Here is a 25,863-nt window from a genome sequence, read left to right as displayed (position 1 = left end):
AAAAAGAGAACGCGTCTCATGTATCTTGCTCATCACTGCATCCTCAGTGTCTAGAAAGGTATCTGGCACACTGCACTTATGAATAAATGTTTGATACAGAGAGGCCTGAGTGGCTCAGTCGGTTAAGCGTCCAACTCTTGGTTTCGGCTCAGGTCATGATCTCAAGGTCGTGACATCGAGCCCCGCATCAGGCTCCACGCTCGGTGGGGAGTCTGCTTGAGGATTCTCTCCCTCTGCCCTTGCCCCTGCTCTCACTCTTTCTCTCTCTTTCTCTCTGAAATAAATAAATCTTTAAAAATATGTATTTGATACATAGTAAATAAGGAAAGGAAACCTGGGGGTCATCTGTAACTTTCTCCTCCCTCTTCTGTCCCTCTCTTCCAACCACATCTACCCAGCCAACAACAGTTGTGCTTCTTGATTACAACCTGAACCCATCCTCATGCTCCTTCCATGCTGCCTTTTGTTACTTGGTCCAGCCCAACCTCCCTCTCCTCCCAGGTCTCTCTGAGGACACGCGTATCTCTTCCATCTTGCCCTCCACTCTGCAGCCAGAATGGACCTTCTGAAGGGCAGTGTAACCCAGCGCAACTCCACTCGTTCCCCAGGAGTGCCTTACAAGGAACTCCATGATATCCCGCTTACGCATCTAGTCTCACCTCTAAACGCTCCTCAGTCTCTTTGTTCCGGCCCTTCGTAGTCTTCATTCATTCATATTCAGTTAACAATACAACACACACCACAAAGTGACGCTCAGCTCACAGGCTAACATGCATTATGAGGTCCTTACTGACATAGTTCTAGAGTAGCCATTTCTGAGCCAAAAAATCTCTCACGATTAGCGTCAGCCAAACACAGTTTGTCAAACATTGATTCAGATGCATGATCGTCCACAAATGTCGTTTCTCTCAACCCAGCTATTGATCGATAAAATTGAGATCTCTAGCAAGGACCTGAACTACGGGTGGTTTTGCTGTTCTCTGAGAATAAAGAAAAACATTCCTCTGAAATCAGAGAATGGTAGTCCACATGACATCATCTTAAGCAACCTATGGAATATAGAAAAGATTCTGATCTTGTCTGCCTACCTCACACTCACATGACATAACAAGGTTCACCGAAGTTGTGACAGTGGCGTTTTAAGAAATAAGAACTACAAGGTTAGAAATCCAGACAGACTCGGGAATGGAGATAAGGAAAGCTGCCTTTGTCCATTCTAAGCTGGGAGCCCTAAAACTAGAGATAACCAATTTTCTGAGTTAATTTCTTAGTAGACAATTCAGCTTCTATAATTTCTAAAAAATATACTAATATAATATAAATATGGAATTTCTTCAAGTAATGTCAACTCTTTCATTACACTGATTTCTGTAATTCCCTAAAGGAACTACTCCCTTCCTCCTCTGGGCTCTACAATACTTAGATTACACTATAACTATCATTTATCACATCAGTTATACTTGATTGTGGATATGTCTATTTCCCCAATCACACAGAGGGAGGAACACTGCATTGGAAGGGATACTGACAGGGCCATGTGCAGTTGAGGAGGTTGTGCACTGCCCAATTTTGGGGTTTACCATTCACACCACTGTCTCTGTGAATAGGACATATCACAGATCTGCATAACCTGCATGGTCACAAGTGGGAAGGTATATAAAGATATTTAAATCACAAATACATATATATGTATGTGTGCATATATACACAAGAGAGTATTACCCATAAATGATATATGTGAAAGCACCTGATGAGTTTAATGCATTACAAAAATGAAAGATACTTTATTATTACTATAGGTATCTCCATATATCAGCATTTAAATCATTTTCATACATATTAAACCCAATTAAATTGAAATATTTTGAAATTCAAATGTAAAAAGTAAACTACAAGGGTATTATAAGAAAATATAGGATATTTGTATAACTTCTCTTTGGTTTCCTAAATGTTTATTTTTTTATACCATCCTGCTTTTATTTCATGTTTACAATACCTTAGAATTCTGAGAATCATAAAAGTTTCCTTCTGCTCTTTATTTTATTTTATTTTTTTAAAGATTTTATTTATTTATTGGACAGAGAGAGACACAGCAAGAGAGGGAACACCAGCAGGGGGAGAGGGAGAAGGAGGCTTCCCGCTGACCAGGGAGCCCCATGCGGGGCTTCATCCCAGGACCCTGGGATCATGACCTGAGCCGAAGGCAGATGCTTAATGACTGAGCCACCCAGGCACCCCTCCTTCTGCTCTATAAATAAATAAATAAATAAATAAATAAATAAATAAATAAATAAATAAATAAATATTATTAATTTTAGGCTTCTATGTATCTGCTATTTAAAGATAAAAATGGAGAGCTTATATTCTTTATTAAGACCTCTACTGCCTAAGATCTTCCCCTTGTATTATAAATTACTGAAACCAAATGAAAACAGTCTTAAATTAGTAAAGTTTAAAATGCTCAACAGCATGTTGTTGAAAAAGTAAAATATCTAAAACAACATGAAAATACAATAACACATAAGTAGAAGTTAAAAATAAAACAAGTGCACTAAGTGATAAATCAGTCATTTGAATATTAATGTGGATAAAGAAAAGCCATTGGAAGGAGGCATATGGTGAACTGGAAAAGCCCAGCAGAACATATGGGGTCCTGGTTTCTCACCAGGTTCTGGTACCAACTAACCGTGTGAACTCAAATAAGGACTTGATCTCTCTCCACCTGACTGCCTTAATATTAACAGTAAAACCTGACATTCTTAGAGAGCTTTACCATGGAAAAATACTTTCATGTATAATCTCTTATGATTCTTCTCTGGAAACTGGTCTTCAAACTATGCTCTGAGGAGTCAGAAGACTTTTATGCAATCATAGGGACCCATGAAGGAAGCAAGAATAAAGTTAGGAAGGATTTCAGGAGCCCAGCTCCAATTCCACCAAAGCAAATCTATGGTTACCTGTTTTATAACTTAGTCTTCTACATAAGATTTCATTTGGAAAAGTGGCTCTAAATCTAAGAAAAAAATGTGGAATTTCTTTCGAGGCTCTATGATTCTCATTTTTTAAAAACAAAACCCATTGTTATGTAACCATTTGTAAGATGGTTATATTCAAAATACTTGAAGATTATTTTTAGAAAAGATAAATCTTTTCAGAAATTCTGTAAAGAAACTTTCTTCTTACCTTTCTGCATTGTTTACATTTTTAAAGATATGTATAGATTACTTTCAAAAATAGGGGGGAAAAACCTTAAAATAATATTTGTTTTGGAAAAAATTGAGATCTCTCTCTTAAAAGACCAACTGAATTCCCTTAGCCAAAACAATAAGGTGGCCATACAATTTTTGCCCAAACTACACACTTTTGATAGTGACAGGGACGCCATTAATTATAATTCAAGACAATGGAAGTGAGCTAGGCTGTCCCAAACGAAGAGGGTCTTACGGTCAGTCGGTCAGTCATTCTACTGGTGAAAGATGTGAATGTGACCCCTTGGGGAAAACAAAAGAAACCCAAATGAAAACAAGAAACGGGTAGTGGTGATGGTTGCACAACTTTGTTAATTTAGTTAATGCCACTGAATCGTACATTTCAAAATGGTTAAAATGGTAAATTCAAAGTTATGTATATTTTCCCACAATAAAAATTTTTTGAGAAATTAAAAAAAATTTTTTAACTGTCATAAAACAGACGTGTGGCCTCGACAGGACTACGTGCCATCATGGTACCACGGACGGGACGCACAGTACCTATTTCCTCATCTACAATTTCAGTTCCGTTTGGATCCAGATTAGTGGGAGACTCGAGACAAATGCTCGTCTCCATCAGAACTCGCTTCAGCATGAATGGCTGAAAACTGCAGTGAAAAAGTTCATTCCAGCAGTTTGGCTAATTGAAAGCTTTCTAAAATTAATGAGTCTAGCTTAATAGAAAGCTTGGATACTCAGCAGTCCAAACAGACACTAAACAGAGTACATGATCCTATTATGCTTCTGAGCAGAAAAAGAAACCGAGTGAAGTGTCGATGCCACCTTCACACCAGCATAGGAGGGAACCGGGCTAATGGACTTGCGAATCAGATAATGGGATCCTGAAGAATACAGATTTTTGTGTTTTGAAAGACTGCTTTATTATTGTCCTAATTATTATATTTCAATGTGGTATGACTTCTAGAAATTTATTATATAGTTTATGAATTTTTATATCAACAAACAAGTTGCTTTCTAGGTAAAATATGCCTTTTTCTAGGAAATTAATAAGTGTCTCAAGTTAAAGAAACATAGCCTACAGATCTTTAGCACCTTAAAGGAGCAAACAATACCAAGAGTTACTAATAAAAATACAGTGACGAGGTCTTGTTATATACGAAATAAATTGGCTGGTCTTTGTCCCTGGTTCCTAGGAGGGAGCCTTTAAACCCCGGGAACTTCCTGAGTAATAGGATTTTCTTTGTTCTTCATCGTAGGTCTCTCAGACTACTCTTGCCAGAAAGACCAACCACGCGATTTGAGGGTTGGGGATTTGAAACACATATCAGTTGACCTTTTAGGAGGGGAGGGGGCTTGGGGATTGAGTTCAATCACATGGCCAATGATTCACTCAATCATGCCTATGTAATGAAACCCAATAAAAACTCTGGAGACTGTAGTTCAGGTGAGCCTCCTGGTTGGGGATACACACTGACATGCCTGGAGGATAACGCATTCTGAGGACACAGAATGTTCACAGTTGGGACCCTCCCAACCATGGCCTTAATGCAACTCTTCTTTTGGCTGATCCTGATTCATATCTTTTATAATAAACCATTAGCACAGCACTTTCTTAAATTCTGAGAGTTGTTCTGGTGGATTATGGAAACTGAAAGAGAGTCATAGGAACCACTGAATTTCTAGCCAGTTCTTCAGAAGTGCTGGTGGCCTGGAAACCCAGGCATGCGGCTGATATGTGAAGTGAGGGAAGGCTTTGGGGGCCCTGAGCCCTTCACCTGTGAAGTGTTTAGTAGGTCCAGGTAGTTACTGCCAGGATTGCATTACAACCCTAAAGATTTAATCCAGTCTTAAGAAATGGGAATAGCTAGATAATTACCCCACATAATGGGGGAAAAAATCACACTTTAAGGTTTTACAACGTGCATCCACCAATAAAGTTAAAATTATAACCTTTAAGAGGATGTTCTCCTAAAATAAAACTAACTGAAGTTCTTTAAATGTGAAACAATATCGAGGGAATGTGGTTAATGTTAGTAACAAAGGAATGTGTAAAATGTTAGCATCCTGCCAGCTCAGGATAATTTAATGTGCTATTCCCCAAACACAAAAATGCCACAACTGAGTCTCTGCAATTTGAGGCTGACCCTCCTTTCAGACCTTCCTTCCCATCACCACACTGTCAATGGCATTCATTTGATAGAAAGCTAGCCAGTATTGGAAATTCCATCTCTAACAGAGGAGCATAACACAGTTGACAGTCTTATTTAGAAACTTAATCAGTGGTCTTAGCTTACTGGCACTCTGTAGCCACCAATTACATTAAGCGATAAAAAGTCAGGATTTCGCCATGCTGTCAACAATTTTCATTGCTCTTTGATATTTTAATTCCAACAGCTAAAGAACAACAAAGTTAATCAAGAGCAAAGTTCTATGGGTTGGGATTCTCCTAAAAATTTCCGTTCCATTTTCAGTGTATGAAATGCGTCCTTTTTATAAATGTGTTAATGTACTAGCAGATATGAGAGATGACTTGGAAACAACTGAAGCATGAGGGGACACACAGGATTCCCTCCCCAGTGTCAACAGGGTCTTTTTTTTTTTTTAAAGATTTTTTATTTTTATTTATGTGACAGAGAGACAGCCAGCGAGAGAGGGAACACAGCAGGGGAGTGAGAGAGGAAGAAGCAGGCTCCCAGCAGAGGAGCCCGACGTGGGACTCGATCCCGGTACGCCAGGGATCACGCCCTGAGCCGAAGGCAGACGCTTTAACGACTGCGCCACCCAGGCGCCCCTCAACAGGGTTTTAAACAACTTAGGAACAAGCGCAAACAACCAGTCTACCACTGAAAACCCAGGTCATTGTGGGCAGTTCCACTGACAAAAGCAAAGCAAATGTACAGGTTTTTTTTTTCTGTTACTCCTCAATGATATAATAGGGTGAAATCTTCAACATGGTAACTCTAAGATCTATTCCTGCAATTGCTAATGGGAACTATCGTGGAAGGTTCAGTCAGGGAACAAGAAGATAGATTAGCAAGATCAGAACCTGGAGACTGGAAGAGGAATGAAAGCAAGACTGAAAGAGAATTAGACTGGACCCGTTGGGGGTCTTTCTAGGCTAATACCCTGGTGTGGATCATGAGGATGTGAATTATGCAGAGGTGGACAGGGAGAACGAAGAGAAAGGCGGAAATGTGAAAAGTATTTCTTTAGCGACACTAACAGACCTTGATTCAAGACAGACCCATCGAAGATGTCCAATGTGTCTAGCCTAAAGCCTAGAATAATTCTAATACCCACAGAAAGCAGATTTGGATGGAGGAATAAATGACATTCCTTTCAGTTTTGGATTTTACATGTTCACAGGCCTTGCTAGATATTTTAAACACTACTAAGGCTTTTAACACCCTATATAAGCTTTTCATTTCTCCACAATTTAAGGTATAATCTAGGGAGAGATTCTATAGCAGGTGAATAATGGAGGCACATTAGGGGATTGATCAGGGCTGGGAAAGTGCAGATGAAGCTCATGGGCACAGGAGGAAGAGTGAAGAGAGCTGAGCCACCGAAGCTGATCACAAGCTTGGCCTTAATGAGTGACACCAACAAGCCAGTACCTGAAACATCAGTGGGGTGGTTGCAGAAGAAAAATTCAGACTCTTGATCATGTGACTTTCCGAATCATACTTTGACATAAATCCTTTGATAATAACTGTTTTGGCTGTTCCTTGTTCACCAATTAGCAGCACAGCCTAAAAGAGACGTTGAGAAAGAAATCCAAGGAATGCAATACAATGATTACGAGCTAAATTGTCTGCCCCCCCCCACGCCAAAAATTCACATGTTGAGGCCCTAACACCCAGTACCTTAGAATGTAACTGTATCTGGAGATAGGATCTTTAAAGAGATGATCGGAGGTAACTGGGTGATGAGTATCAAGGGGAGCATGTGATGTGATGAGCACTGCGTGTTACACGCAACTGATGAGTTGTTGAACACGACACCCAAAACTAATGATGTACTATATGTTGGCCAACTGAATTTAAACAAATGAAAAATAAAAATAATAAAAATAGAATGAGGCCATTCAGGTGGGCCCTAGTTCAATCTAACTGGCATCCGTATAAGAAGAGGAAATCTGGATACCCCTACACAAAGAAACAGCAGGGATAGAGTCACATGGGTAAAGAACACGGGAGGATACAGTGGGATGACAGCCACCTGCAAGCCAAGGACAGAGGCCACAGAAGAAATCAAACCTGCCGGCACCTTAATCTTGAACTCCAAGCCTCTGGAACTGGGGGGAAAGAAATGTCTGTTGTTTAAGCCACTCAGTCTGTGATTTGTTAGGGTGGCCCCAGCAAACTAACACAGTCATCAGAAGAGAAGGATTTCTCTTTGGAAAAACAAGTCAAAGTTCACTTTCTCCCAACAAGTATGTGAGAAATCATTACTTGATCATGCATCAGAACTATTCAACTCTTAACACTGCTACTGGAGAATAATAAAAGAAGTATATTAATTTGGGTAATACTTTCATTTACGCTAAACAGCAACCTAAAACATTCTAAGATAAACGCAAGATGCCTTGTGTTTTCAAGTGACATTTTAAAATACACTATTGTTAATAAAAGTTAAAGAGCCACACCTTGCCCTGTTTGGCGATGGTTTTAATTAGAAAGTCAGTCCTCACGTTGTCAACATTTGGCACCAGGATGGAGCCATATTCTGGGGTGACGTCAGGCGGATACACATATTCCTCAGTACACGTGTTCCAGTGTCTCCATTCACCTGCGACGAACAGAGAACACGTACATCCTTACAGGCCCGTGAACAACTGAATTCCTAACTGTAACAAGCACACGTCCTGGGCATCTCATGAAGGCGTCTTTCAAAAACTCCCCATAAGATGAAGATCATTAGACCCTGGAGATCTAAGTAGTATTTAGGTATGTGTTAGCTGAGCCAAAATTTCCCAAGGAACAACTCCAAAGTGGTATTATTAGGAAATATGAAGAAGAATCCTGGAAGTTTTTTAAAAATATGTCAGTTTTCAATAATGTCTGTATAAAAATTAAGAATACAGTGATAGTAGTATGTACCTAAAACCATTTAAAATATCTACTCTCACAAGCTTTTCATTACACACTTCCTTAATTATAAACCAAAAAAAGAAGATATATAAATATTGTGTGTGTGTGTGTGTATATATATATATGTATATATATGTATGCACATTAAATACACTTGAGGTATAGATAGATATACAGATAAACACACATATTTTGTAAAAATACATTTTACACTTTGTAATTTTTTATGTAAATTCCTGATTATATTATATAAATGACTGAAACATCTGATTTGGAGATTTTTCTCTATTTCTTTTTTTTTTTTAAGATTGATTTATTTATTTTAGAAAGAGAGAGAGAGACCACAAGTGGAGGGTAGGGCAGTGGGAAGCAGATTTCCCACTGAGCGAGGAGTCCAACTGGGGACTGGATCCCAGGACCCTGAGATCATGACCTGAGCTGAAATCAAGAGTCTGATGCTTAACCAACTAAGCCACCAGGCGCCCCCCTAGTTTGTTTTTAATTCATTAAAAGTTCAGTAAACAATATACTTAACAAGGGGAAGACGTGCATTTGGAATACAAATGAAAAAAAAATTTCGAAAAAGAAACCATCAGGTTTCTTCACACATGAAAATTTCCATTTTAATTTTGCAGCCCAGTGTTTTAATTACCATTTAGAAAAATAACATTTACGTAAATATTAGCCAGTGGAAAAAACCTTTTCCCATGTGTTGTGTGTGAGTCCACAGAAACAAGGATCCTCACCAGTGGACGAGACGTAATAGTCGAACATGGCGCCCTCCGGCCCCTCTAGCGGAGGCAAATCCAAGGTCAGCGCTTCCTGAGAACGTAGCCAGTGCTCCACCCGGCGCCGGCCCTCCAGTTCGAGCAGGGCGCCAATGCTCCACATCAGGGAGAAGACGTACAGTCTCCCCAGGTGTTCTGGTGTGACCTCCACACCTTGCTCCTGAGCACGAAAGAAACGTCTTGTTTTAATGCTTGATTCTCGAACTGACATTTTACTTTGAGGTTTCAATGAAAATAACAAAGATAGAAAAGGGACAACAGTTTTCCCCACAAGAATGAGGGAAGGATGAATGAAACTGGGAACAAATACAGAATCGATCTCGAGGAATACCAAGCCGGTCTCCAAACTAAATCTGGACGCTTATTAGCTGACTGTGAACTTGCCACTAAATTACAAACCAGTGGCTTCCTTGGTGAAAAAAGAAATGAGAAAAATGCAAAAGATGCATGTGCACATTTAAAACATCCCTCTCAGCACAAGTCTATCAGAACCAGTTTCAAATATTGTACTCTCTGCACAACATGGCTCTGTTAATAAGAGAGAAATTTCTAGAAAGTTGAGCAATTTACCTTTGCAGGGATCAGCCCTTGAAGCATGTTAATGCTCTGCATGATTACAAAAGCCTCAAGCATCTCCATCTTGTATTCTAAGTTCTGGACACTGAAGCGATACAGGTCGGGAAAAGACTTGCCGTAGAGCTGACGAAGAATTTCAGCTTCTTGACGCGAGCGTTTCTTAAGGAAGCCCTGTTTATTTACAGATTAATGCATTAATAAATATATTAGCACACCAAGAGAAAGGCCATTTTTGGACAAAAAATTTTTAAATATTTATTAATAACACTGCACATAGGATGTGCCGGGTCTTGCTAACCATGCTTTCATGCATTAACTCATTTAATGCTCAAAACAACACTATGAGGTAAGAGTTATTATTATCCTCCTTTTACAGATGGGGAAATGGAGGCCCAAAGAGTTGAAGTGTTGTGCCAAGGATCCCACAGCTGGTGGGTGCCAAGGCCAGAATTCAAATGCACACATTCTGTTACCACCCTACACATGTGCTCAGGTCTTGAAGCCAAGATGGAAAAAAAGTCTTAAGCTCTTAATTAAAATATACTAGAAGAAAGTGAGGAGACCTAAAAAGAGAAATAATTTAGGAAAAGAAAAAGTAATAAAAGATGAACAAAGGAAATCCACACCCACATTGTTTTGAATGGAAAAAAAGATTTATCAAGTTAGCTGTTTCCTTTTATTTCTTCTAATTTAATTAATAACCAGTGTGGAAAAATATCAAATAATACTCTAGAAAATGGAGAATTTAGTCATTTGGGGAATCCACTATTAGAAAAGTGCATGTGATCTCTAACAAAATACCACTAAAACACAATATTCTCTGAAGCTAGGCAAGTTCCCTCAGCCTCAGGAGATCAGCTCATTCTTAGACACTGAAAGAAGCAATAAAATGTTGATTCCGAATTTTTCGTCAATTCATGAATTTACCAGGGTGCCAGAGCAACAAAACAGAACATAGCACTTTTGAGTTGATGGAACCAAAAAGAATGTCACACGCAGGATCAAGTAATTAGCTTGGCTCCCAGGAGCTGACAGATACCCATGAACACAACTTCTCCACCCATCTGCCTCTAATAACTCCCTAGGCTGCCTTGTACTGCTCTCAACACTCCCAGTCTGATTCTCTGTGAGTCTTGCTTCTTGCTAACCATTCATGAGAAGAAACTGCATTATTTAAAAGCACATAAAAAATTGGGTAAGAGACGCCTGGGTGGCTCAGTCGGTCCAGTGTCCGACTGTTGATCTCAGCTCAGATCTTGATCTCAGGGACATGAGTTCAAGCCCCATGTTGGGCTCCATGCTGGGTGTGGAGCCTACTTTAAAAAAAAAAAAAAAAAAACTTCAATAAGTGTAGCTTAATGTAAGAACCTTATTCAGCCTCAACATAGAACATAATAGAAGCTTATTTCATAAATAGCAAAGTCTAAATATTCATTAACTAGTCGTATAAAAGAATTATTTAAAAGCCTTTGTGAATGTGAAGTATTTGGGGAAAATCACAGAAATACTTTTTTACTTGGAGCTTGCCACTGTATCTGTAGTTACTAAATCTGAACCTATAGTGGTGCTTTTTAAAAACAAAAGCAAAAACAAAAACCAACTCCTGAACCTCCCCCCGCCACCCAGAGATTCTAATATGGTAGGATTGGGCTATGACCCAATCATCTGTATTTTAAAGAACTGTCGTTGATGATTATTCTTGCAAAGCCAGGGTTCAGAACCCTTGCCCTGTATTCTCCTTAATGGATGGATAATTTGATTGTGAAATCTGAAATCTTTAGAAGCATGTTTAGTGACATATCCAATTATATGTTAAGTATCATTTTGCTATATAATGCCCTCTTTTTTCATTTCTTCACATTTTACCAAACCTAAACCCTTTCTCAACCCAGGTTTTTGTAAATTCTGAGAAGATATTATTAAAAGTTAGGATATATTCATAGAGAAAGAGAAGCACAAAAACTTAATGACAATATAAGATAAACATCTACTTAATTTAAATGACTTTATAAGTTTTCAATCATATCATCTCCAAAAAAATTACGTAAATAAAATAATCAATTTGACCAACAATGTCAAAAAAGATTTCACATCTGGCTTATCTAATAAGCATTTTGCCCTACATTATAGCATTTATTTAGTAAAATATCTAAGAATACAAGGCATTTAAGTATAATCTGATTATAATCAATATATTCTAGAATGTATTGGTGATAAGAAAATAATATACCTTTTCATGAATTGGAGATATTATCTGATATAATATTTCCAAGAACAAATATAAAGCTAATGACTATTGAATCTCATAAAAATTCCTTATATGCAATTTTTTTCCTTAGATGCAATTTTAATAAATGGTTTTCTTCAAGCTGATATTCTAAGATGACTGCTCCCAAACTTTACACGAATGAGTACCTTTTTAAAATGTCATGAATTCCCAAAGTGATCAAATTAAATTTTACTTATTCACAGTTTGGTGGGATTATTGATTCAGCGAGGCCTGAAATTACTCCATAACCCATAGTGGAAATCACAGGTCTAAAGAGATGAGAAGAGCCCTACAGACACCAGAACGCTGAAGGAACCTGTAAGGGATAATCAGGGTTCCAACATCCCAGAGCAGGCAAGGAGTGGCCATAAACAGTAGCGATGAAATGCAGTGATACCAAAGGTCTGCAGAAAAATCAGCATGCGCTCTATAGGAATGCTAAAGATCTGTTTTCCTCCCTCAGTGCACAAAGAAAGACTCCACTCATACCTCGAGAATAGGACTCCAATCGAGGATAGAAGAACTCATGAAAACCATTCCATTTCTTGAGACAGTAGCAGGTGAAGCGTTGTCAATGTTATGGGGTTCAAAAATGATCTTGCAGTTTGGAGCCATGGGAATCCGATCACCATTGGCAAGGGTTAGAGTTTTGTTATCATCCAAAACAGAATTCAGATTTTCAATCCAAATGGCATCTACTGGACCATCAAGAACTATCCAGATATGTTCCCCTAGAATATCCCACCGAAGATGGGGGGAAAGCATACATTCACATATATACATAGACACAGAACTATTATACTTGAAAAAGTATATAACTTGCTATAGTTTTTATTAAACTTTGATGGAAATTATTATCTTATTTTATCACATAAGACTTTTCCAGTTCTTTATATACCAGTTGTTTAAAGCACATAATCAAAGCAAAAAGTCATTTGTTCATTGAAAAACATTCATTGAGCACTTTCTATATATCGGCACTGTTCTAGGATCTGGGGATATTGTGGTAAAAAAGACTATGTCCTGCCTTCCCAGAGTTTACACTCTAAGGGGTAGAGATGACAATCAAACCAATAAGCAAAGAAATATGCAAGATAAGAAAAGTTAAGAAGGATAAGAGGATGGGGCATTGCTTTAGATAAGGGAGTCAATAAAATATCTCAGGAGAATGAAGTGATGTAAAGATCTAGAGGTAGAATCTTCCAGACAGTAGGAATAGCAAGTGCAAAGGTCTTAAAATGAGTACAAGCATAGGCTGTCCCAGGAAGAGCAAGAAGTTGAACCTAATAAGCAAGAAGAGATGAAGGAGAAGAATGTGAGTACGGTCAGAAGGACAGGCAGAACCACAGAATCAACTCTGGCTTGCACACCTTCCATTTGAGATGCCCCACAGACATCCCACAGTGTTGTTGAGCTGGAAGTTCAAGGGAGAGGTCAGGGTTGAAGATCAACATGCCATCAGCATAAATGTGGTATTTAAAACCATGGACTGGGTATGTTTCTTCTAGATAGTATAAGTAGACAGAAACAGGAGGTCTGAGGATAGAGCCACTTCAATGTTCAGACTTCTGGGAGTGTCTCCTTTGCTGGCTCCTTCCTCTGGCAGACCCCTCAAGAGGCAGAAGTAGCAGGAGAGCCAACAGGCAAAGTTTCCCTGAAGCCAAGTGATGGAACAGTGTCAAGAAGGGGAGTGATCAACCGTGCCAGGTACTGTGAGAGCCGGACTAGCCTGAGGACTGACAATTTATATCTGATGAGCTGGAAGTTGTGAGTGTCCTTAAAAGAGGAGTTTTGGAGGACCACTGGGGACAAAGCCTGATGGGAGTCACTTACAGAGATATTTGGAAGTAAAGAAAGTGACAAGCATCAGCAGAATGGTCAACTGGAATGCCATCATAAATTTAGGCATTTGGCTTAATAGTTCCTCTTCATCTCCTAATCTCTAGTTTCTCTTTATTGACACCATGACCAAGTTTGTAACTCTAATTTTTGTTTACTGTGTAACACCTATAATATATTCCATGTCAAATAAATGGCTTTGAAAATATTAATTATGCTCATTTGACCTGAATTTAAGTAAAATGATGATCTAAGCACCAGAGTCACTTAAAAAAAAGCATGTTGACTTCTTTAAGGAGGGGGAAAAAAAACCACCTCTCTGAGCTCCCGTTCTTGGGAGCACTGAGCACTGGACCTGCGTTTACACAGGACTATTGAAACAAGATCAGAAACAAAATTTGATTTATTTCCAGTAAAACAATAACTCCAAATAAGAGCACACTTTTGAAATCCCACATTTTCGGGTCTCTTTTGACAACTGATGTTAGGTTGATGAGCTCCACTCCCTAAATGAGAACTTCAGTGACACCACCTTAAACATTTTTCAGTAGAAAGTGTTCCAAAGCAGAGATTGCCGAGGACATATCCCTAATATCTCGTCCTTCTCCTATATCTTTCTTTCTCTCCGCAAGTGCATTCACTATGCCTCTCTCCTCCTTATTCAGGAGTCAGAAAACATGAGAGGAGAGTTGTTAACTCCTCTTCCATCTGAGTTTATATTCCAGGAACACTGGGTTCAATTTCCAGACTCCGGAAATAAGAGAATATTCAGAGTGAACCACTAGCCCCTAACAAGTTTGTTCACAGGACAACCAGACACCAGTGCACGCCTAAACAGAATAATTTGTTAGTTCAATATAAACTTCATTTTTGATATATATAATTTTCTTCCCAAAGAAGCCTATTTCCTCCTGTGATTTTATAGGGGAATCAGTTTTCTAAAAATAGGCTGTACTTAAATAAAAGTAACATTTTTAAGAGATTCCATGAAATAGTTATAGTAAAATCACTTTATTCAACACTATCAATTTTCCTTAACAGCTTTTTCTTTCTCTTTTTTTCTAAGATACCACAGGGATACAGAAATTTTATTCAAAAGGAAAATAATTTCCTTTGTAAAAACAACAAAGAAAAAAGATGGTAGAGGGGGATTTTAAATACCCTAATCAATAATTTCAGTATTTCAACATCGACAAATATACTGATTGAGGACTTTAGTCTTGGCTAAGTCATTATATGGAGGGTATGTTTTATTAATTCTAAATAGGCACTAAGGATTTTATTTAGAAGGACATGGCAAAAATAATACTTCATCTTCTACCTTTCTTAGCCCTCAGTGTTTTCCTCCAAAGGGTTGAAAATATCCCATCAGTCCAGTCATTTGTGGCCACATCAAGCCGACCAAACATCTGTGGGGCCGTAATTGCTTTGGGATTCATCCTCAGCTCCCGGTGTGGCTTTCCACAACCTGTACCAAGTAAATTCAAATTTTAGACGACTCAGATGTAGAGGGAACCATCATTAGGTAACACTGAACTAATTTGCAATGTTCCATCAACAGGTGCTCAAAATATGAAAAGAGCAAAATTACACTGAGAATATATATCTTACTGCATTCCAAGTTATCGTAATTAACACTGTTGTATTTTATGGACTAACATACTTTTGTTTTTATCCTTCTGTAAAAGAAAATTACAGGAAACATAAGGAGAAAAAAAGATTCCACGTTGGTACTGATGAACAAATTAATATAACCTGGAAGTTCTTCAAATTTCACAACCAAAAATCTTTCATTTATGTTATACCAGATTAAGTCTGTTCTCTGAAATATCACCAGAAGATACCTCATTCACTCCAGTACCGGCTTTGACTTGGTGAGATGGGTTCTTGCTCGTCTGGAAAAAGTAAGCTAAATGAATGTTGCAAGAATCAAGGACTTTTCTTTTGTGCCAACCTCAAAAATAGCTCTTTGAATTCTTCAAACCCTAAAACTACTCTTAAATGGGCCAGATTCTATACACGAGGGACTGCAGTTAATAAGCAGAAAAGCGAAGAGTAAGGTTTACAGTATAAAATCATAAAAATAGATGCTAAAATATTGCATACTGTGTGAGAGATTGACAAACACGGGCAAGCATATATACCTATGCACATTGAAAAAAGTGTTAAAACCCATTAAAACCAGGGCACCTGGGTGGCTCAGTCGGTTAAACACTCAACTCTTGATTTTGGCTAATGTCATAATCTCAAGTCCCACGTCAGCTCTGTGGGGGTTCCCCACTCAGCGGGGAGTCCTCTCCCTCTGCCCTACCCTCCACCCTTGCCCTGCATGCATGCACTCACTCTCTCACTCTCACTCTTTTTCTCCCTCTCTTAAATAAACAAATAAATCTTTAAAAAATATTAAAACCTATTTAGAAAATTAGACCATAGTTCTCTTTTTTAAAATTTTTAAAAGATTTTTATTTATTTATTTATTTATTTATTTATTTATTTATTTATTTGACAGAGAGAGAGAGAGAAACTGCACAAGCAGGGGGAGAGGCAGAGGGAGAGGAACAAGCAGGCTCCCTGCTGAGCAAGGAGCCATACGTGGGACTTGATCCCAGAACCCTGGGATCCTGACCTGAGCCCAAGGCAGATGCTTAACCAAATGAGCCACCCAGATACCCCTTTAGTTCTCCTTTTTTAAATAACAAAAAACTCAGAGCAATTATCCGCAGTACTTTACGATGCTAAAGTTAAACTGAGTCACAATTCAGCCTTTTCAATAAATGATATCCATGGATATCCATGATATCCATCCATAAGATGGGCAAAATTATTTTTTTACTTAATCATACTTTACAAAAGGCCAGCAAACCCTCAAAGAGTATGTATGACAGTATCATAGGTAAAAACTGGACTTGTTCTGTTGTCCATATAAGAAAAACTGTCAAAAATTATTTCATTATGGTGGTAGGTAGAATTGCATCGTTTAAATTTAAAATATCATAACATTGTTTGTGTAGAATTATTGAATCACTATGTTGTACACCTGAAACTTAAATAACATTGTATGCCAACCATACTTCAATAATAAATTTTTTTAATTATGCCAACAAAAAATGAAATACCAAAACACTGCTATAAGTGCACTCCAAGAAAAAAATGCTTGACTTTTACAATGTTGGTTAAACTAATTCCTCTTCTCCTCCTAAACATTTCTTGACTGTCCTGATCACGCCACCTTCATGGACCTGCCCGAGAGTGGGCATCCTTCCTTGCTGTTGCCTCCTTATGGACTCCAGACCACCCCTTCCGTCCACGGTCTATTCTCTACATGGCCGCCAGATGGCCTTCCATACACACAGGGTTGATCATTCCACTCCCCAGCTCAATGGCTTCCCATCACCTACAGAATAAAACCTGCGTATTTAGCATAACTTACAAAGCTCTCATGCATACCTAAATTCCCCCTAAAAGCAAAGCCTCAAACAAGGATATGGGTACTGGGAGTTTGGAGTCAGGAGAAAGAGATAGTGAGAAAAAAGAGGAGAGAACCCCCCAAATGGGTTCATTTGTGAGATGGCCACAGATGTAATGTCCCTCTAATGGACAAGACGAGACAGGACACTTGCCTTCAACTCTTCTCCCCCACTAGTTGAGGCTATGGCTGCCTCAGGGGCATTAATTCCCACCCTCTTTCAGGCTGAACCAGTAGTTCCCTAGATTCTAGGAAAGTCATACGCTGAAAAACTAGGAGATACCACTGGCATTTGTGGGAGAAACGGTCCAACAGCTGCACCTGGACCAGGGGAGGGCCAAAGGGATGTGGCGCTGGGTACCAGTAGCATCGGCTGCACCTCATCTCCCCTACTCTCACTCCACACACAGATTACACTGGCCCATACCAAAGCAATTTCTGGGTATGCCATGCTCTCTCCCTCCTACCTGCACAGGCTATTCATTCTGCTAAAAATGCCTTCTACCCAACTGCTGCTCAACCCCCAAACCTCAGCTGAGGTAGCACCTGCTCTGTAAGCCTTCCTAGAATTCCTTGGAAAGGCTTCTGATCTCCTCTGCCTCTGCTCACAACATAATTGTCCAAATCTCCTCATAACAACTCCATGTTGACTAATAACTATCTGTTACTCCGCGATACTCTAAGCTCCTTGAAGACACAGCCTTTTGTTTCCATGCCTTCTTTTCCCGTTTATGCTACGGAACCTAGCAGAACCTCAAACTGCAGAACATTACAGATATTCGGTAAACAAATACATGATGCATAAGGAAACAAATATATACAGTCTAGTATAAGTTCAACCCCATTACCTTCTCAATCTTTGGGGTAATGAATGTTTTCAGCAAGAAAAAATGCATTGCTTAAAATAACAAATATTTGCCCTATACATTAAAACCAAGAACAGATTAATCAACAGGAAATAGTCTAATGATGAATTCATCTTTGCAAAGAACTTCTCCAAAACCAGTGATGCCATATGGGTTACATAATTTAGACGTATTATACATAATGCATCACTATTGTTTAATATTTAGTACTCATTTTGTTCAAGTCATTTTACCAGGTGCATTTGTAGTTTATTGTTAACAGAAGGCATCTACATAACAACAAAAGTATTATTAAGCAAAATCCGAGAGACCACATCATTTTAAAGCTCTATAAAAATCCCCAAACACAATCCTAACAGCATGTGGAAACCACCTGGTAAGTCTTGCAGGTGTGAGCTCCCAGTTTTGGCAAGGTAGGTGAGATAGCTGAGAGCACAGTTCTTTCTCGGTGAGGAAACTCCCTGGTGAAGTCTTAATGTACAGAATTCACTGAGCCCCATGGCTGAGGAGACCTAGACTAACTCCAACACGTGCAGGACTCTAGAGCAAATACAGAGCAATCCCCACAATCATCAACCAAGATCAGTCCACGGGGCTTCATGAGAGAACTGGAAACCCAACCAGGCACCTTTTCCCTGTAGGACCATGTGTGTGCATTCCAATAGCCAGAGTTCTGTGAAATTTTGGAAACTTAAATCTGCCATGACCAAGAGTTACCCACACAGTGCTTTCAGTATGAGAGACATCGATGTCCAATCAGGAATTATAAGAATAATCACAAATGTGGCAATGCCTCTTGTCTTTAGATGACCTCAGGGTAGGTAGGGACTTACCTATATAAGGCTTATGGAGGTCTGGAAATTAAATACATTTATATAACTTCACCAGAAAAACATCTGATTCTAGGTGGGAAATTAGTTTATGATTAGTATGATTTTAGGATTGAAATTGAAATGATTTTTTATGTACTGGAAGGTTGTATTAAGTCATTATTGGGAAGTGGCATGTTATAATGGAAAAAGTTTGGGTTTTTCATTAGTGGACCCTGACATTAATTCTGAATCCTATCACTTAACATCTTTGCAACCTGTAGCATTTCTGAATTTGAGTCTTGAATTTTTGTACAAAATGGGGATGGTAATAGCTACGTCTCAAGATCACTGGGAAAATTAAATGGCAAAAGTAAAACATATAACACAGTACATAAAGTCACTGTTCAGGATTTTTTTCACCCAGCATTATTCCCAGAAGCCAAGATATGGAAACAATTTAAATGTCCATTAATAGATGAATGGATTAAGAAAATGTCGTGTGTGTGTGTGTGTGTGTGTGTTATTCAGCCATGTGCAAAAGGACATCCTGCCATTTGCAATGACATGGATGGACCTTGAGAACATCATGCTAAATGAATTAAGTTAGGCAGGGGAAGACAAATATTGTATGGTATCACTTATATATGGAATCTAAAAAAATCAAACTCTTAGAAGAACAGATTGTAGAATGGTGGTTACCAGGGGTTGAGGTGTAGGGAAATGAGGAGATATTGGGCAAAGGGTACAAAGTTCCAGTTAAAAGATTAATAGGTATGGGGATCTAATGTACATTATAGCATAATATATATATAGTAGAGTGATCATAGCTAATTATACCGTATCATATTCTCGAATGTTGCTAGAAGAGTAGGTCTTAAATGTTCTCACCACAAAAAAGAAATGGTAACTATGTGACAAAAAGGGGGTCAAAGCTAATGTTGGTAATCATTTTGCAACATACAAATGTTGCAAATCAATACACTGTACACAGTAAACACAATGTTGTGTGCCAATTCTATCTCCATAAAGCTGGAAAAAAGTTTTTCCCTTCTAGTTCATTATTGTAATATGTTATCTTTAAAATGTACCCAATAATCAGTAAAGCAAATTCCCTCCTATACAAATCTATTAATGTATCTAACTTTTGTGTCCCTCTTGGAGTATTCAAATGCGTCCCAACTATTTAAATGTGTTGCCCAGAGCAACACAGCTTGGCCGCCCTCTTACCTGCCATGGCTTTCATCAAGGTGTGGATGCAGGTGGTCTTCCCTGCTCCACTGGGCCCCAGGGTCATCATTCCATGCCGCACTCTCTGTGTCTCGAACAGCTGGATGACTTTAAGTTTCCAAGGAGGATGGTTGATTAAACCAGCTTCTTCAACCTGAAAACATAAAAGCCCCACATTGGACCACATCAACAGCAGTCCAGACTTACCATTGTGCGCAAAATAAGTAGGCGTTGAGTAGGGGGTAGAGGAATAGAAGTTACTGTTTAATGGGCATGGAGTTTCAGTTTGGGAAGGTGAAAAAAGTTCTGAAGATGTATGGTGATGATGTTTTGCACAAAAATGTGCATATACTTAATGCCACTGAACAGTACACTTAAAATTGGTTAAATGGTAAATTTTATGTGATGTATTTCGCCACAATAAAAAATAAATCGCTAGGGTACCTGGCAGGCTCAGTAGGTGCAACTCTTGATCTCAGGGTTGTCAGTTCAAGCCCCACATGGGACATGGAGTTAATTTAAAATGGAAAACTTTAAAATAAATATATTGCATAAAAAAATATATATACAAAGACAAAGAGCAGGTTAAACATTCAAAATGTTATCCCAAGCCAGTAAGAAACATCTGCATTTGCCTTTAGGAATTGAATACATTTATATTAATATATCCTTGAATATATGTCTTTAGGAACAACTTAAGAATAAAGACTCATATATCAAAATGCATTTTAAAATCTTTAATTTAAAATGTGATATTTAGTAACTGGAAAACTTTGTAGCACACCAAGTCAACTGAAATTCCATAGAAAACTCAAACTGCCTATAAATATACTGGGTAGTTTTTATCTGTCGAACACATGCATGAAAGTTATTCTGCCAAACACTATTCTAAGTTCAATATTCATAACAACACTATGATATTAGTCCTATCGATATCTTTCTTTTACAGAGAAGGAAACTGAGGCACAGAGAGACTAAGCAATTTCCCCAAGATTATTACTTAAAAAGTTACAGAGTGGGGATGTGAGCCCAAGATACTCAGCTCCATGGTCCATGCTCTTAATTATCATGCTATGCTTAAACACATTATAAATGATGCTTTTATTTTTACCTAATAATTGTTAGATAATAATCATGTATCATTTTATGCTATATATCTATGCTCTGCAGATTTTTCATACGCCACAAATTATGCTGTTAGTCACCCTATAAATTACTTTATACTAAGCTTTTTAGACAATGCTATAATTAATTCAGCCATTTGATAAAGAAACCATTTGCAAAATGAATTCATCACTCTTACCCGATTAGGAGATTAGGATTTTTTTTTAAGAGTTTATTTCTTTATTTTAGTTGGGGGGGGTGGGGCGAGGGAAAGGGAGAGAGAGAATCTCAAGCAGACTCTTGCTGAGCACAGGCCAACACAGGGCTTGATCTCAAGACCCTGAGATCACAACCTGAGCCAAAATCAAGAGTCAGACACTTAACCAACTGAGCCACCCAGGTGCCCTGGAGATTAGGATTTTTAAATACTGATTTTTAAAAGGCAAATCTCCATTAAATACTACCATATTTGATTTTCGTTAACAAATATCTTCAAAGAATTTAAATGTATTTTATAAATATGAGCAAATCACCATTTCTATAAAACTTTTTTTTTTTTCCAAACTCCTCCTTGTAGGAAAGGAAAGAGGCACAATGTTTTTACATGGCTCGTTTTCATTTCTAGGAAAACTATAAAAAAGTAAAGCTCTACCAAGTGTCATGGGAAATCCAGGCACCTAATGATACACATAACATCATGGATTCCCCAGAGCCTCAGGAGGAAATCACAAGTGATCCTGGGCCTGCGGGAAAAGCATGACAGTTGAGGAACCACACGAAATCATTGTGAATGACACTCAGGGGCAGGAATCCAGAGATCAAAGCAAGGTGGAAACACCAGGGCCAGAGACAAAGCCAAGCAGAGCAAGGCAAGGCAGCTGGCTGAGCCCCACTCATCCCGCTCACTCATCATATTTCATTTTGGAATCTGGTGTGGAATGGTTTCCATCAATAGTGGGACCCCTGGCACGTAGCCAACTAGACATGTGGCTGTAGGACGGTAGGAGACTCCGTGGCTCAAGGAGCTCTGTCAGTGGTGTGTAACAGCCTCTCCTAAAACAGCAGCCACATCCTGGGTGTTGTTCTTGGAGCCCACAGATTTGGAACACATCAGCACCACTTGACTCCCATGAAATTCAGATGAGAGAGACTTAGTACTGGATGCCCTGAGGAATTTATTACCTGTCTACTAATTGCCATTTCCAGCTCAGGATAACCTGCTTTGTCCAGAAGAATATTTGGAAAGAGATCTTCGATCAAACTCAAAAATAAAGGTTCATCCTCATCGATCTAGAAGAGAAAAGAAAGGGAAACCAGACCAACCATTCTGGCATGATCATAGCCATGTACAGATAAAATGAAAATGCCAGACATACCAGATTATTTTATCATAACTGTTAATAAATAAAATGCCACCTGCAATGAAGTTGAGGAATACTTTCCTCATGTTACCCATGAGTTAAAAATTATTTTTAGAAAAGGGGGAGAGGAAAGGGAGGACGAAGAAGAAAATGGAAGGAAGCACATGAAAGGAAAAATATTGCCTACAGAACAACCTCCCCGTAAAATAACCAGTTTGGGGGGTTACCACCTAACCTACAACTTCTAATTTAAATTTTAAAAAAATAATAATTTAAATAAGAGGTAGTAACAAATTCAAGAATTAGAATTTGCCTCACACTTTTATTTTGAAATAAAAATATATCATTCTGTCACCCTGGTATGTAGATCTGCTGATACTGAACAATTGATTTTCAGTCTGTACTGTGAAATGAAAGAGTGTGAAATTATTACACACTTGTTAAATTTACATGTAATTTCCTGCTGGGCTCTACAGACTTTAAAGAAGGTGAGATTTTAGCTCTAAAACCCTAAAGTATTTCAAGGTATTTGGAAACTTAACATGTGGATTTTTAAAAATCCATTTCAATTCTATGGAAACAGGCATATGTTAGACTAGATATGAGTTACCACAAAAATAACTTCCCAAAAAGTCTGATTTAAAGTTATGCTCTCCAGCGCTTTAGCTGATAATTAAGCATTTTAAATGAGTATTTTAAATAAATATTTCTAAATCTCATTTGTGCTTAGTTAGCTGATATTTAAGTGGGTGGAACATTTCCATTTGTGAATCTTACCAGTTTAGAAAGATTCATGTCTCGCAGAACGCGCATAACGATCGTTGATTCTGTATCTGTAGGGTTGGCTCTTTTTGCCGCTCCCAGTGTTCGCAGAACTGACAGAATGTTCCGCAGACCAAAATCATAATGTACCTGAAGCATGGGAGGTACACCGGGCTTATTTTCAATATTAATTTATGCATGAAAACTACAAATTTGATAAAAGATCTATTCACAATAATGAATAAATGTTAATTTTCCTTTAGAAAGAAATGTACAGCTAGTGAAGCAATAAATTTTTATCAATATATTTTTGAAGCAAATGGAGAATATCCAAAAGAGTTCTTTCATGTAGGATCATTAATTTAAGCCCTTAGATCAGAACTCATAAATACATCTTGACAGGGAGAAAGGAATAAATTTTCTCTTGGAGTATATGCAACCCCCTTGAGCCTCTTAATCAGCCATCCATTGGAAAATATCCTCATATCTCTAAAGCTAAAATTCTGAACCAGGAGTATATATATTTATATACTGATAGGAAAAGACAAAGGTATTAAGGAAGAAGAAAAGTAGCTATATTCTAGGATTACACAGAGCTGGGAAGAATAAGGACAAATCAGGAAGCCAAGCCCCAGATTGGTTATTCCCTTGATATATATTTATAAAAGCTCAAGCACACCAAATTTCATCACATATAAAGTGAATAATTAAAAACTAATTATCCAACCACTATAAATTTTTTTGAAGATTTTATTTATGGGCGCCTGGGTGGCTCAGTTGGTTAAGCAACTGCCTTTGGCTCAAGTCGTGATCCCAGAGTCTCAGGATCAAGTCCCACATCAGGCTCCCTGCTCAGTGGGGAGTCTGCTTCTCCCTCTGACCCTACCCCCTCTTCTGCTCTCTCTCTCTCTCTCTCTCTCTCTAATATCTTTTTGATTTTATTTATTTACTTGAAAGAGAAAGAGAGCTTGTGTGAGAGGGGCAGGGGGAGAGGCGGAGAGAGAATCTCCAGCTGAATCTGCGCTGAGCACAGAGCCTAACGTGGGGATTGATCCCACAACCCTAAGATCCTGACCTGAGCTGAAATCAAGAGTCAGATCTTCAACCAAATGAGCCACCCTCATCCCCCAAATTATCCAACCACTATAGAAAAGAGTATGGCAGTTGCTCAAAAAATTGAAAATAGAGCTACCATATGATCCAGAAATCCCACTTCTGGGTATATACCCAAATAATTGAAAGCAGGATCTCAAATAGATTTTTGCACACCCACATTCACAGCAACAGTATTCACAATAGCCACGGAGCGGAAGCAACTCAAATGCCCGTGGACAGGTGATTGGAAAAACAAAATGTGGCGTACACAGACAATGGAATGTTATTCAGTCATAAAAAGGAACCAAACCCTGTCATCTCCTACACCATGGACGAGCCTTGAAGTTCATGCTAAGCAAACTAAGCCAGTCAAAAAAGACAAATGCTGTAGGATCCACCTTACATGCGGTACTTAAAGCAGTAAAATGCATAGAAACAAGAAGTAGAATGGTGCTTAGCAGGGGCGGAGGCGAAGAGTAAGAGAGGAATTGCCGCTTAATGGGTATAGAGGTTCGGTTTTGCAAGAGGAAAAAGTTATAGAGATCTGTTTCATTGCATTGTGAATATACTTTTTTTGTTGTTTTAGGGGTTTTTAAAAAGATTTTATTTATTTATTTGAGAGAGAGAGAGAGAGCACAAGCAGGGGGAGCAGCAGGCAGAGGAAGAAGCAAGCTCCCCGCCGAGGAAGGAGCCCGATGTGCAGGACTCGATCCCAGGATCCTGGGATCATGACCTGAGCCAAAGGCAGATGCTTAACCAACTGAGCCACCCAGGTGCCCCACATTGTAAATACTTAACACCCTGAATTGTACACTTAAAGACGGTTAAAACGGTAAAGTTAATGTTATTCCATTATCTGCTGCGGTAACTGGAGCACTGTGAATCACTCCATACTCGTCGTTTAGAGGATGGAGCTAAGCAAAATATTCAGATTGAGTTCCTACCTTCAAGGAGTTTAAATTTCTAATAGACGTAACATGATAAAAAGTGTGAACAAACTCACCAAAAAGTAACAATGACTTGGAAGTGCTGGTATATGTGGAATTAAGGAAAACGTCTCGGAACAGGACTCAGCTAAATCTGCGGCACGAAGTGAGGCTTACAAAATGCTCACCCCGACAGTAGCCTGGGGCCAACGCTGACTCATTTCATTTGACAATGACCCCGTGAGCAGGGCTGTGGGTGTGAAGGAAATAGAAATGAAATAGTAGGGAAGACAGGAGTCAGGGATGTAGGAGTTTTCGACATGCAAGAAACAGCGTGGAAAAATACTTCCTTGACAGAGGAAAAGTAATGGGTGAGTAAAGGCTTCAATAAGCAGAAGAAACTCAGAATGTTTCAGTGGGAATGTAATTTAAGTGAGGCTGGGAGAATAGAAAAAATAATCTAGAGTCAA

At 38.6% G+C, this 25,863-nt stretch overlaps 1 protein-coding gene across 3 annotated transcripts in view; it reads right to left on the bottom strand.

Annotated features, from left to right (window-relative positions):
- DNAH5 (dynein axonemal heavy chain 5) overlaps positions 1-25,863 on the bottom strand; it is a 259,271-nt gene that overhangs the window by 99,095 nt on the left and 134,313 nt on the right. For all 3 annotated transcript variants that reach the window (XM_087867971.1, XM_045787153.2, XM_087867972.1), the window contains 9 exons: positions 23,388-23,522; positions 22,432-22,539; positions 20,146-20,299; positions 15,096-15,242; positions 12,425-12,666; positions 9,661-9,837; positions 9,049-9,250; positions 7,858-8,000; positions 6,827-6,961 (listed from right to left, as the gene is read on the bottom strand). In XM_087867971.1, the coding sequence (XP_087724097.1) occupies positions 6,827-6,961; positions 7,858-8,000; positions 9,049-9,250; positions 9,661-9,837; positions 12,425-12,666; positions 15,096-15,242; positions 20,146-20,299; positions 22,432-22,539; positions 23,388-23,522 (1,443 nt within the window). The remainder of the gene's footprint in view (positions 1-6,826; positions 6,962-7,857; positions 8,001-9,048; positions 9,251-9,660; positions 9,838-12,424; positions 12,667-15,095; positions 15,243-20,145; positions 20,300-22,431; positions 22,540-23,387; positions 23,523-25,863) is intronic.

This window comes from Ursus americanus, chromosome 15, assembly GCF_024610735.1.
Source record: "Ursus americanus isolate L20-20 chromosome 15, mUrsAme1.1.p, whole genome shotgun sequence".
NCBI lineage: Eukaryota > Metazoa > Chordata > Mammalia > Carnivora > Ursidae > Ursus > Ursus americanus.
This window is presented reverse-complemented; position numbering and strand designations above follow the sequence as displayed.